This window comes from Lagopus muta, chromosome 3 (assembly GCF_023343835.1).
Source record: "Lagopus muta isolate bLagMut1 chromosome 3, bLagMut1 primary, whole genome shotgun sequence".
In the NCBI taxonomy this organism is placed as follows: Eukaryota; Metazoa; Chordata; class Aves; order Galliformes; family Phasianidae; genus Lagopus; species Lagopus muta.
In genome coordinates, this window is record NC_064435.1 from 34,763,708 (window position 1) to 34,777,192 (window position 13,485).

Sequence of the window (13,485 nt, forward strand, 5' to 3'; positions counted from 1 at the left end):
TGTCACACAAACTAAGTCAGTCAGACAAGCAGCAATCTGTCCTATCTGATAAACCCAGTTTTGTCTTTTAAATTCTAGACTTCTCTTCAGGAATCAGCACTGTTAATATCTTGACAGACCATTAACTTCATAATGCATGTATCTGCTGCCCTGTTGATTTCTCATAAAAACATGATGTTTGCAGAAGTCCTGTCCTTGATCATGTTTGAACAAAGTAAATATGAGAAAGAACAATTTTAACAGCTATAAGCCTGTTCTAATGTTTGAGATAATTAGCAGAATATTTTTGTGGCAGCACAAAAGTGAGTCACAAGTGCGAAAGAACAATAAATAAATTCATACTCAGTATAGCAAATAATCAGAATATTAACGCAGGGTTTTGAGTTTTTTCAGTGACAAATGAGATTTAATTTACAGATAGAGCAGTCACTTGGCCCAAGGAGATCTCAGTGTGCAAAAGAGCAAATATAAATTAAAATATTCTCTGTATTTACTGAAGAAAAGCCATTCATTTCAATTTTTGTGTTATAAGTGAATGAGTGACAGGACCTCACTTTGAAGGTGTCACACAGATACGTGGAAAGATAGTAGGCTGTGGGGCTGCCTCGTGTGTCAAGAGTTTCCTGGTGCCTGGGGCAAGAGGCAGGTGAAGAACCCTGTCCAGCTGGGGGATGCTGGATAACCTTGGGAGGAATGGCAGGAGGGAGAAGGTGAGTGAGGCTGCAGGGAAGCAGAGAGATGTTTCTCCCTGAATGTCTGTTGACCACTTGCAGGAAGGTGACTTCAGATCTGGCCCTTCTCACCCTCTGAGGTTCGTCCTTTTCGTCATCACTCAGTATCTTCCAGTGACACATGGAGTGTAATGGGTGAGTTTTTAATCTGCAGTAGTAATCAGAGCAACATTAGTGCATATACTTATGCATTTAGGTGGGGAAGGCAGGCAAATCTTTTTGATTTATGCTTATTATGCCTGAAGAAAAGTTTTTACTTCATCTTAATATGTGATACAGTTCCTTTAATAACTCGTACTGCACTGAACACTGTTCAACATTCTTTACTCATATGTTTGATGGAGGTGAAAATGCTTCTTACTTTTCTCACTCAAAGGCCTATGTTTTGTCCATCTTCCAGAATAATTTTGGCCTGTGAGGAGCAGTGGCACAGAAACAGGAAATAAACAAAGGGAAAAACATTGCTGATTTGGCTCTTAACCTACTACTTATAGCATTTCCACTTAACACCCCTATACAAGGAATAGCCATAACATACAAAGTGTGGGAAGTCAAATAGATCCACATAATATACACCAAAGGACTCCAGACTGTAGTTGTGGTGCTTCCAAACTTTGTACCAATCTGCATTAAGAACTGACTGAATCAAGTACATAAGATATTTTATAGGATCTGCAGTGCAGTAGCTACTCTTGCAGTGCAATATGCCAACACTAGTCTTCATACTATTCCCATGTTTTTAATGTGCTAAGTGTGCTAATATTGCCATACTTTTGCAAAACATGTTTTAATTCAAAGTGTTTTAGATGTGGTAATAGATGAAAAGGATTTGTGTTGTGATGTCAGTAGTTGAAAAGACTGAACTTAGAAAAAGAAGCTTTGAAATACAAAAGCAAAAAAAAAACACTTGGAGGAAAGACAGTAAAATCTCTGTAAGGAGTGGACGCAGGCAAAGCTAATTCCACAGCAAATTAAAGATCGGGCTAATCTAGTGTTGACCAAAACTGTTTAGTACTTGAGGTGAAGTGCCCAGGTGCCTGTGAGTGTACTAGTCGCAGTTTCAAATAAAGTCATAAACCTTAATCATCTCTTGAACAGTGTGGGATACTTTTGGCTCTTTCAGATAAGCCATTGACTAGAAGGATTCAAGGGCTTAATTCCATATTACTCCAAGTGATGTCAATTCCATCTTTGTTATATCCTTTTTTCCATTGCTGTTGAATACTGTGTTCTAGGAAATGATGATAGCATGACCTATTATTAAAGCAGAAATCATATATTTCCATGAATCAGATCTTTTTACTGGTTCCTGTCTCTCTTTTATAACACGCTTTGAGATTTGCACAGGAATAGCTATACTGAACTCTGGACATTACTGTATTATATTTTGTGTTCTATTGTTCTTAGTGGCTTTGTGCAAGCAAATCTCTCTGCTGGGGAACAGGCAGTGTGAGCTCTTGCAGATGAGACTGATTCCCTTGCTGATGCCAGTCCTTGCTTTCTAGAGGGTGCACAGACATCCTCAACATCAGCAGGCTGTACACCCCAAAGTGTTTAGTGAGAGAGCAGGAGGCACAAACAGCATAGTCATTCAGAGACCCACTTAGCCATTCCCTGTTAACACAAAGAGAATTCTATAAGATTCAGATTTCAGATTTGTCTCCAAGTAGGGAGAGCAGTGTTCTTTCCTGAGGCACCTAATTATGAATCTATTCTTGGGTATTATCTGGCACAAGGAGGCGTGATTGCATTTTCCTCATGAGATAAAACTATTCCTTTCCTACTAATTACATGCGATAGGAGTTTATTTGTTTTACAGTTAAATCTGTTCTATATCAAGCTTCTCTTACCTGCTGGTGCACATCAGGTTATAGGGTTCCCTTAGGTCTTGTACCAATGGACTTAGAGAATTTGCTTGTTCCCTCAAGGAAGTCCTGAAGGATGGTAATCCACAGTCTTGGATAGCGTAGTTCATCTGAGGATTTCACCAGTTTGAAGAGTTACAGGCTTGGCAAAAGGGTCCTGGGTGGTTAGAGTCCAGAATGTCTTGGGAGTAAGTATTTTGGCTGTAGGAGAGGGCTGGGGTGTATGTAACCCTCCCTGAGGCAGCCTTTTAAGTCCCTCATCGTGCTCTGAGTGGAGGCTCCATCCAGTAGCTGCACAGCCTCTCAGTGACAGGCTTTTGGCTTTGCTGTTCACGTTGTAACAGTTAATGTCTGAGGCTTTAGAAGACCCTATGGTGTTAAGCAAGGCAGTCCAAAGAGTTCTGACACAGTTACTTTTAAGCCTGTGGAACATAAAGCAATATCCAGTCGGAAAACTGTAGTTGATAGAGCAAACTTCTTTTGCCAGAAGATAAGGAGCATTATAATTCGATTTATATGATAAAAGTACTAGCTAGAGGCTGAATTGCTTGCTGTCTTTTATTATAATTTTGCAATTGCCAGATATGGGTCAAAAAGGTAAGATGTACTCTTTTGTACCAAAGCAGTGGAGTAATGAGGACATCTGTTTTCATATGGTACTTGACACACACTACCAGAAATTTGATGTCATGCTGTCCAAACTTGTACATCATTGCAGAATTGCATTAGGTTTTCTGATTGATTCTGACAAGTCACTGACAGTTTTTGAGGTGAAACACATACATGACAAAGGGCAAGCAGAGGCTGCATATGTCAGCTGGAACACTCCCTTGTTGACTGGAAGGGGTGAAAATCTTTCTATCTTGCTTCTATGTGCCCCTCACTGTCGTTTAACCTCCTCACCATTGCCCCAGTATGCAGGTTTTATGCATTATTTGCTTACAGTAGGGGGTTCTCATGAGTTTTAAAAGTAGCATAGTGCCAAGGAATCATTTCTTTTCATGGGTTAATGTATGTGCCCATAAGGTAAGAAATAGAGTTCAATAAATTTATTCATCATGAATCACGCAAGGTTGGTTTAATTTATCATATCACACCATAAACATAGTACTTTGTCATTTGTATTTACACATGCATAAACTTAATTTACTCTCATGATGTCAACTGACTCCTTATTTCCTTTCCAGAAAATGTCGTTGTATATCAACTAACACAAAGTGTTTTAAAATAACAGTGTGTGATGGGAAGAAAAAAAAAAAATTATTTTCATTGTAGGGGTTTTTATTTGATTTTGGAGCATTTGCTTTTTTTTTAAAGAAAATTAATTGCACTTCATTGATGATACACACAGGTTTACCAGCTCTGAAACAACACAGGATTCCCTCTGGTGCTACTATCAGTAAGGTCAAATGCACCATTTGTTTTCAATATATGTTTCTAGGTATGCTTGCAAAAAAGCAAATGGCTTGCTGTACTATAGCAATGCAAGTCAGTTGTATTTTATGTTAGTTTTATGTGCTGTGTTCTGCTACAGCCCTTACCTGTGAGATGAGCGATAATTTTTTGGTCAGGTCTTGTTTTGCCCATTTCTTGAAAAACAGCTGATCATTAAATTCAGACTGGTTGTAATGTAGTTGTTCTCTGCTGAAACACTCAATATTTGATAAAAGGAATAGAAGAAGGATGCACCATAAATGGAAGAACACAGCAGTGAGCCTGGTTTATCTAGCTAAAGTAGCACACTGATCTCAGAAAGTATCAGATACCCTAGATCTTGCTTATAGAGATAATTGTGTTACAGTATTTAATATTTTGGTTGATTTATACATTTATAGATAGAAAACTGTAGATAGAAATACATTGATCCCCTTCAAATGAAGTACTGAGATCAGCATTTACTATTTGAATGAAGTATGTGTTCTTAGTTTTAAAAAAAAAAGCTTCCTTTGTTATTTTAATGAAGAAAAAGTCTTTTTACAGAACAATAATAATGGTATTGAGGAAAAAATACAGAGCAAATGAAATAAATAAGGAAAATGTTTTGGAATTTTGAAATAGTATCTGGATGTTCAACCACAGCTTAGATAATGCTGGCTTTTTTTCATGAGTTCAGTATTTCATTTTGAAAAGTTGGTGATTTCTCAGTTTAACTTGTGTAAAGCACTTGGAGATGAAGCAAAGATGGCATTATCACATCTTCAAAGAAGAGGGATTATATATATATATATATTATATTATATATGCAAGAAACAAGGTGTAGAAGAAAGCAAGAAATTTGGCCTGGGTTGAAAAGGACCTCAAAGATCATTGAGGTCATCAGTCTCCTCACTTCATTGTCATGAAAACTGAGAGGGCCTACTTCAGCTGATCACCTTCACCCTGCTGGGCTCTGTGCAGTGGAAGCTGTTAGATGTTTGCAAAGATTTGAATCCGTGATCTTTTTTTTCCTCCGATGGAGATGCAGATCTCTCTGGTTTGTGAGAGACTTGCTTTCTTCAGTTGACCTTTGTGGATATCCAAGAGCCATTATTAGAGATTCGTGGATTACACTTTGAAAACCACTGGCATCTGGAGGATGATGGAAGAACTGATTGTGGTGGCTGTTACGATGACATGGCTGATATTTCTGTGGCTGCACAGAGCTCTGGTGGGCTAGGCAGGCCCACTGGAAGTTCCTCTTCTACTCAGGCTCTGTGGTTTGCCTGCCAGACCTCATACTGAGCAAATTCTTGCAGCATTTAGGACAAACACAGGAATCAAAGTAATTTTTAAAATATTCCTTCAAGTATCTCTTATTTTGCTCAAATCTTATTGACTTGAGTTTCCATTGTATTTTTTGCAAAACTTGGAGTTAGTGAAGTATTCTCTGTTGTGCATACAAAATTTCTGCTCACCAACTGGAATCATATGTATATGTAAATGATGGCAGATTTGGGCTCATAATTGTTCATATTGGCTGTGGCACTTGTTCTGTCAACCCTGTGTTCTCAGTGCTGCCACTTGGATTTCAATCAAGATTTTATTTGGGCAGGAGTCATAGAAAACTCTTCTAAAACCATTCTGTTAGGAATGTAACTTTCTCCTAATGCAGTGTGGAGTTAGTGGCTACTTAAAGCATTACTAGAGCAACAGTCTTTCCATAATTTAAACCTTGGCATCCTCTAGCAGGTTGTATTCTTCACATAAACTACCCAACAAAGTACCTTACAATACTAACAAGAAATATGTTACTTTAATCTATTAATGCAAAATTGAATGCCTTTTTTTGTTTTCAAATCTAAATGTCTTTAGGTTCTTAGGTAGCTTGGGCTTAAATTGAGTGAAATAACTTTAATATGCAGACTCTCAGTTTTATGATCAGAAGGCATTTTAAAGACAGAACGCATGTGTTTGAAATTAAGCATTCTAACAGCATTAGTGATGTCTTTTTGTTAACTTACCATTCTGCAATACCTATACAGTCACTTACAATGACATGCTGTAATATGGACATCCATGATATAAATGTTCTAGGTGGGCCTTTTTTTTTTTTTTTTCCACCCACCGAATCACACTGGTTATTGTCCCTGTTCATGCGTGTGTATTCCAGGGAAACAGAACAGTCTGTTTAGTAATGCTGGAAATGCTCCATGTCTTCCCCATCCACTCATTCTTCCCCTGTCCCTCAGGTTACCTCAGTAGAAAGGCAAGAGAGGACATCCAACGGGTGACATCAGGGTATTTTGAAGCAGCTTCTGAGCAACCTGATGTAGCTATAGATGTCTCTGTTCATTGCAGGAGAGTTTCTCTGGGTGACCTTTATGATCTCTTCCAATTCAAGCAATTCTACGATTCTATGACCAACTCCTACACTAAATGCTGCTCCGTTCAGAGACTCAAAGTTTATTATCGTTGACCTTTTCAGGAAAAGTAAATTTTGGAGTTCTTCAGTGTAGAGATGTGGGTGTGCTTGTTCCTAGTTGGATACAAGTTTATGCAGGCAGCAAAATCTGAATTCCATCCAATGGCTGAAAGTCTTTGGTTTTTCAGCTTTGTTTCTGAGCATCTTATTACTATGTAACTGAAGATCTATGGCATGTAATTCAAATCACAGTTGTTAGTGGTTATTTCTAATTTGCATGATCGTGTCTGAATTTGTATAGTGCCTATTAATGACACTAACTTGCACTTATCTCCTGAACTCCACATTAGTTTATTCCATTAAAGGTATTGATTCTGGCTTGACAGATAGTTCAGATGTTGTTTGATTCTAGTGCTTGACTATTACTGGGTTTACTATACTGATGACAGAAAAGCATCTTCCCCACCCAGCTATAATTTCTGTATTGTTCTGTTTGTTGTTTTTTTTTTTAAAACAATTTCTATTGTGATCTGGATTTCATTGCAAGCTATTGCAGAAAAAAACACTAATACATTGTAACATTTAAATAACATTACTGTACATTTATCATACTGCTTTAGTATGTCAGCACCATTCCAGCATTAAGTTAATTGTAAGGAAACTGCTCCTGGGCACAGCAGCTTGCTTTCTGTACGGAAGTCCAGATTGCAAAAACTTGCTGATTTATACTCCATTGAGTCCAAATGTTTTTATGCTTATAAAAGATTTGTGAGTTCACCTTTTATTTGGAGTGCTTGTTAATGTGTAATATATGAAGCTACTTTCATGAAAGTAATGGGAAAAAATGGAAAAATACTTCCCCTGAAAGAAAAGCTCAATGCTTTTTTGTCTCAAAGCAATCGTTTGGCAATCCAACAGGTCGGGGGGAGGTGAGATATGATATGCTTATATGGAAACTAAATATAGAAAAATAGGAGATGGTGATAGGCAGACACATCCAGTAGTCCAGTGACAAAATTGAGATATTCCTCTAAGTCCAGGGCAAATCCCAGCTATCTCATGCTTTCTTTTTAGGGAGAATGTTTCCCTTAAACGAAAGGCTTAGTTCCATTATTAGAATTGAAATTTATAGGCAGCACAACCTGTCTCTCTAATTTTCTGTCTGGGGAGTAAAACTGCCATTAAATTATGTGACCTGCATTGATGAGGAATAATAAAGCAACATCACTATGTTTGTCTTCCAGAAACAAAGAGTGTTGGCAGCCATTTTAAGCCTTGATTTCATCAAAGCAGTGGCTCCTTTCAGAGACTGGTGGGTTGGCAAGGGGAAAGCAGGGTTCTGTGGCTTCTGATAGGGCTGCTGCTCTGTGACTCGTGCCCTGACATCAAGCAGTACAGGAAACCGTTGCTGAATGGTTTCCTTTTTATGTCATAATTGCAGGCACATGTACAGGAGTCTGGGCAGGGGCTTTAAGCAATATGTAGAAATACAACGACCTCCAATCAGTTAAGATACAAAAAATTGTATTGCTGATAGCAAGAAGATAAAGCTTGAGAACATAGAGAAGTTTGAAGCTTAGCAGACTCTCAGTGCAGTACTGAGGTGCTCACAGTATGATAATGTCATTATTATTAACGTATCAACTTTCCTCTTGGAGTCTTGGCTTTCAAGGTATTGCAACTTTGGGTTTGGATGGTGGTTGATTTCCACAATCCAGGGTGAGGCAGACTATTCAGCTAAAACTGCTCACACCATTTTTCTGGTTCAATACCAGCAAAAATATTATTGTTAAAAAAGAAAAAAAAAGAAAAAAAGAAAAAGTGGGAGAAGATTGTTAGGTTTTCACTCATTATTGGGCAGATGATTCCTGAGTTGTTGAAATAAATCAGTTTTGTTGTATGCAAGGTAATACTTACAATACAAGTACTCAGAGTGGCTCAAGTGCTGTGGTATCCTCGCTTTAGCTATTACAGCTCCTTCAAGTCATGGAAGGTGACAGGACTACTTCTGAAGAGCTTCTGAGACCTGCACAAGCTTTCTCCAGGCTTTGGGCATCCCTGCCATTTCACAGCACTAACTTTCCCCATGTTTTCCAGTGTATGTTTGAGGGCACTCGAATAGGCTCATGTACCAACTTGCTCCATAGCTACCAGGGCTTGGTACAAAATCAGATGAGTCAAAGACAGGATTTCACTCCAGCAGACCTTATATTGTGAACTTTTAAGAATGTACTGAGAAGAATGTACCAGATCAGAGCAAGTTTTCCTTTGAAGAAGCCAAGATATCTTCCCACTGAGAGAAATTTTCTTGCCAAATGCTGGCTTTCCAACTGTGGCCATCTTGACTAGAGAGCTATTTAAAGCAAGGATGCAATGATTCTTGCATTATGGCAAGACTTTATTTCACTTCTTGTGGATTGCTAATCTGTTGATGCTCAAACTTCCCTCAGAAAAGTATACTCACGCAGAAAGCGAGATCATGAAATTTAAAAGGAAAATAATAATGGGAGGAACTGAAAGCAGAATTAAAAGTATACTGTTACTGAGAGTATGTTTGTTTTGCTGCTATAATATTATGATGTATCATCAGAACACACATTGCATCCATTTGGATGTATACCAATTTCGCAACTCTCTGACATGACTTACAGCTGGTAAAGAGACTATCATAGAAACTGGTCCCAGATGTGCCAGTCTCTGCTATGATAAATCCTATTGCCTTGGGTGAGAATCCATCCATTGTCTGATCCCTTGGATAAAAAACAACAAAAAACAAAATATGTACATCAGGAAGCATTTTGCAAAAATTTAAGAACTGTCATTTTTATGTATTTTGTGTCTAATGCCATTCATATTTGTGAAAAGGAGCTTGGAAAAGAATGTTTATATCTACAGAGAGCTAGAAACATGCAAGATATCTGGCAGTTACTCATAACTCAAGGTAAGCGGGAAATAGTAGTGAAGCAACCAATTAGGTAGTTAATGTGTAACCCCAGGGCTGTGTTCTCATTGTGGACTAACTTGTACATTTTTTCCATGAAATTAGTAAAGTCAAGGCATGCATATGCTCAGTCTGCTTGGATACAGATTTTTGACCCTTGAGCAATGTAATAGCTATTTCACCTTCTCCATTTGACAGAAAATTAACAACTCATTTGTTGATGTTCAGCTACAGCTCAGTTTCTGATAAGGATGAAACAAACTTTTCTGTGTTTTATGTCTATAGGAACTTGTCCTCAGAACTTGAGCAAGCTATTGCTAATTCCTGACAAGTCATTCATCTTTGCAGGTCAGGCCTGTTTGTGCGTAAAAGAACATTTCAGACATCCCTTTCATTTTATTACCTAGATAACACTGGCTTCTGCAGAATATTGTACAATCTCCAACTGATAGTTACTATCCTTAAAGAAAGCTTGCATTTGATTCTGTAAGTTCACTGTGAGTTTACTTGCCATATAGTAAGTACTTAGTTCTTCAGTGTTTATTACTGGTCTTACGATGAAAAACCAGTGTATTTTTGACAGTACAGAGCTTATCTTTTGGAAAAAAAACACTTGCAGCTGTTAATTGTCTAGTCCGTGTAATCAAATCTAGCTTCTAATAACCTAAATATCAGTAATATAACTGCACTTATTTATTTAAAAGCGAAAGTATACATACGCTTTCTTTTATTTGGGACGCTGTCTTTCCTCATTTCCACCCTTGTGAAAAGAAACAGAGGTTTATATTACCTTCCAACTCCCATTGTTTTTGCTGTCCTTCCCTGCCATGAGTCTTCCTACAAATCATGCATGTAATGCAGATTATTGTCTGCTCAGGTCTTCCTATTCAAATCCTACAAACTTTTTGCAGAAACGTCTTTAAGATACCACCTTCCTTGTCTCTGTTTATTTAGCGTGGTTCTTCTGTTACCTGCTCTGTTATCCCTCAGGTATTGCATCTCAGAATATAAGCATTGGGGCTGAGCCCATAAAATGCAACATACATAATTTCATTCTTGAAGTTTCTTGTGGTCTCTCCTCTCATGGACCATCCTAACCTTTCTTTCATATTGTATCCAAAATTTACATACTGTCCTTTATCTGCCCAAAATGCCAGTTCATCTTTGAGGATATTGCCCCTGATAGATGACTTCCAGAGCTTACATATCCTCGTGATGATGCAAAAAATAGTTTATCTGCATATGTGTCAAGATGACTGCTAGTCAGTGTTAACTCAGTGCTTTTCCTATGCCATTTTGCTATTTTCTTCTGTCTATAAATAACTGTTGTCTGTTGTCTAAAGTAGTACCTTTGAGGAAGATCACGCCTTCTTCAATTGCTGTGGCTTTAGCAGTGACAAATTCAGTGGGTTCCAGATTCATGCTTTAGATTATAGACTTACTCCCCAGAATAATAAAATGCAGGTTATTCCTGTGATTAGCTGTGATAGCTTTGGTTATGTTTCTTTTTTTTTTTTTTACCTGCAAGCAATTACTTTTAAATTCCTGTGAATTTCAAAGTCAAAATAATTCGTTCAGAGATTATAAAGTAAGTACATTGCTAACTAAAACCTTCCATCATGATTCAGGACAATAGAACAGAAAAATAAAGGCCACCAGCAATTTAAGCTTCATTTGTGTTACTATTCCAAGTCATTTTAATGACTTGAGGGAAAAAAAAAAAAAAAGAAAATGTATTTTCTCCCTTTGCTTATGTTTTACAGTATTTTGTTTATAAACTGTTACAGTGTTTCCCTGAAGGAAGTGATGAGAATGCAAAGCCTGTTGAAGCCAATGAAGCATTAGTCAGATTTGCCATTTGTTTGTTTGTTCGATACAGAAAGAAGGTTGGTGTTATGTTTTGTTTTGTTTTTAAATTTAACATAAAATACACAAACCTGGTTGCAAACCCACAAAACTGGTAAATTGGCTTGAGGGCTGGCCCCGAAGCTGTTTTTAAACCATGTTCCTTAATTGACTGCATTTAAAGTTCTCTTTAAACAACCTCACATAGATACCAAGGAGAAATCCCAAATTAACTGTCATTTGATTTTTTTTTCCCTTAATTTTCCTTCTCATTGATACTCTTTGACTAGGTAGACATTACCAGAATAGATACCTAGAAAATAACTTCTGAGTTTCTTACACACGAATTTCAGTTTTGATTCTTATTTTCAGCAAAAAGAAATAGCGGCCTCTTTGCCAGAGGCAAATTATAATCTGGCAGACACACAGGGCCCTAAAGACTTCAGAGGAGCTGAGCAGAATGGCCCATATATCTCATTTTAAAGCTTTCTGCAATAGCTTTGAGTGCAGTGAGGGTCGGTGTGATGGAAAGATCTGCCTTGTGACACAGCAACAGAGGAAGAAGGATTAAATAGACACTTTGTTCCTTATGTTGATGACTATTTTCCTTTTTTATCAGAAGGACTTCAGCAATGGGCTGTTGAATATGATAAAACATGTTTTTTTTTAACCTAAATCAGGACAGTGATGGCAATCTTTATTGTGTCATATTTGGTGCTGAAATTTGGGAGGTAGGTTTCCAAGAGACTGTAAGAAAAAAAAAGAGAAGCAGCAAAGCTTTAAAATTTCCTGTATCTGACCAAAATGCTATGTGTTTTGAAACCATTAAGGGCTTGATCACTTCTGGGGAGATGTAATAGGAGGAGCTTTAACGTGTCTGTCACCCCTCTGCTACTGTTTCTTTGTGCATGCACATTGAATAGATGTAAACAGATTGCTTCAGACTCATTTACACAGTCTTGTGGATGTGCACTTGAAATAACTGTGCAGAAAATTCAGATGCAGAGTGCTTTTAGATAAATAGGACAGGGGCTCTGTTGGTGAAAGTTAGCAGAGCTCCTTTGACCTTGGGCAGTATAAATCAGCAGAGCACTGCTGGAGACCCAGCCCATCCCGCCTTAACTCACAAATATTGCTCTTTTCATATCTGCCTTTATTGCTTCTAAGATAAACACAGGTCTTTCTCTGCCTTTCAGTGCCTCTGGGTTATTGGTACTGCAGTCTCAAGCCCTTAGAAAAATCCAAATACAGTCCATACTCTGCTAAGTACTGAATAGGAAGGCCATCTGCAGGTCTTTGTAGAAAGGGCTTTGGACTACTGAATCAGCCCTCTGGACTGAACTTATACTTCTCTAGCACTGCAGAGATTTGCTTGCTGAGACCGGTGGCTGCCCTAAATTAAACTGACAGTCCAGAAGACTATCTCAGGTGTCTCTGGCCTTTGTGCAATAACATCTTTTAGGTGGTTTCTAGTGCCACCTATCCTAAAGATGCACTAGAAGCCCTGCACTCACATATGCTCTCAAGGCATTTCTTTTTGCTTCAGCGTGAACATATCCCCACTTGAATTCAGTCATCTTCCCCCACAGTAACAAAATAAAATAAGGTATCAATTCAGAACACTAGAAATTAGAAATTTAGAAAGTTAGAAAATTATGGAAGGAGGCATTTGAAAAGTAGACTGAATGAAGCATTTTGTCCCAAATCCATGGTAGTCTGCAGCATGAGTTTTTGGGGTGTTTTTTTTACTGCTTCTAATTACAAAGTTGGGAAGATTTATTAGAACTGAGCACAAAATAGGTTGTCATCAGGAATTTTCCTAAAGCTCCAGGAGAAACAGAAATCAAAGCATTCCTCCACATTTCCAGACTGCATCCTAGACCACGGTATTAAAATTAATTACATATAATATTAATTTTTATGTATATGCATAACTCATTGTGTATGTATTTTTTAAGTAGAAAACATGTGCCATTAAAAAAAAAAAAGTAGAAGAACAGAAGTTGTTTTGCATCTATAAAGTAAAATTATCCTGGTAATCCTCTCTAAAACAGCAGAGCCCACTTTATTCCTCCCCGCCTCCCCCGCCTTCCCATGTGCATGCTTACAGGTTGTATGTGCAGCTTATTTTTGAGAAAGCTGGGTACTGAGAGAAGCCCTATTGTGAGAGCACCGGATTCATCCTTCAGGATTTGTAGTTCCTAAGGGACAGAGCTGCCACGAGCAGTTGACGTTTAAAGGAGAGGAGGCTGTATTCTGTGA

At 37.9% G+C, this 13,485-nt stretch overlaps 1 protein-coding gene across 3 annotated transcripts in view; it reads left to right on the forward strand.

Moving 5' to 3' along the window:
- LOC125690437 (cytochrome P450 7B1) overlaps positions 1-13,485 on the forward strand; it is a 121,841-nt gene that overhangs the window by 49,221 nt on the left and 59,135 nt on the right. Inside the window, exon 1 of one of the 3 annotated variants that reach the window (XM_048938768.1) lies at positions 838-866. The exons of the other annotated variants lie outside the window; for them this stretch is intronic. Coding sequence (XP_048794725.1) covers positions 853-866 — 14 coding nt within the window. The 5' untranslated portion in view covers positions 838-852. Of the gene's footprint in view, positions 1-837; positions 867-13,485 lie in introns of those variants that run through there. 3 annotated transcript variants of the gene reach the window in all.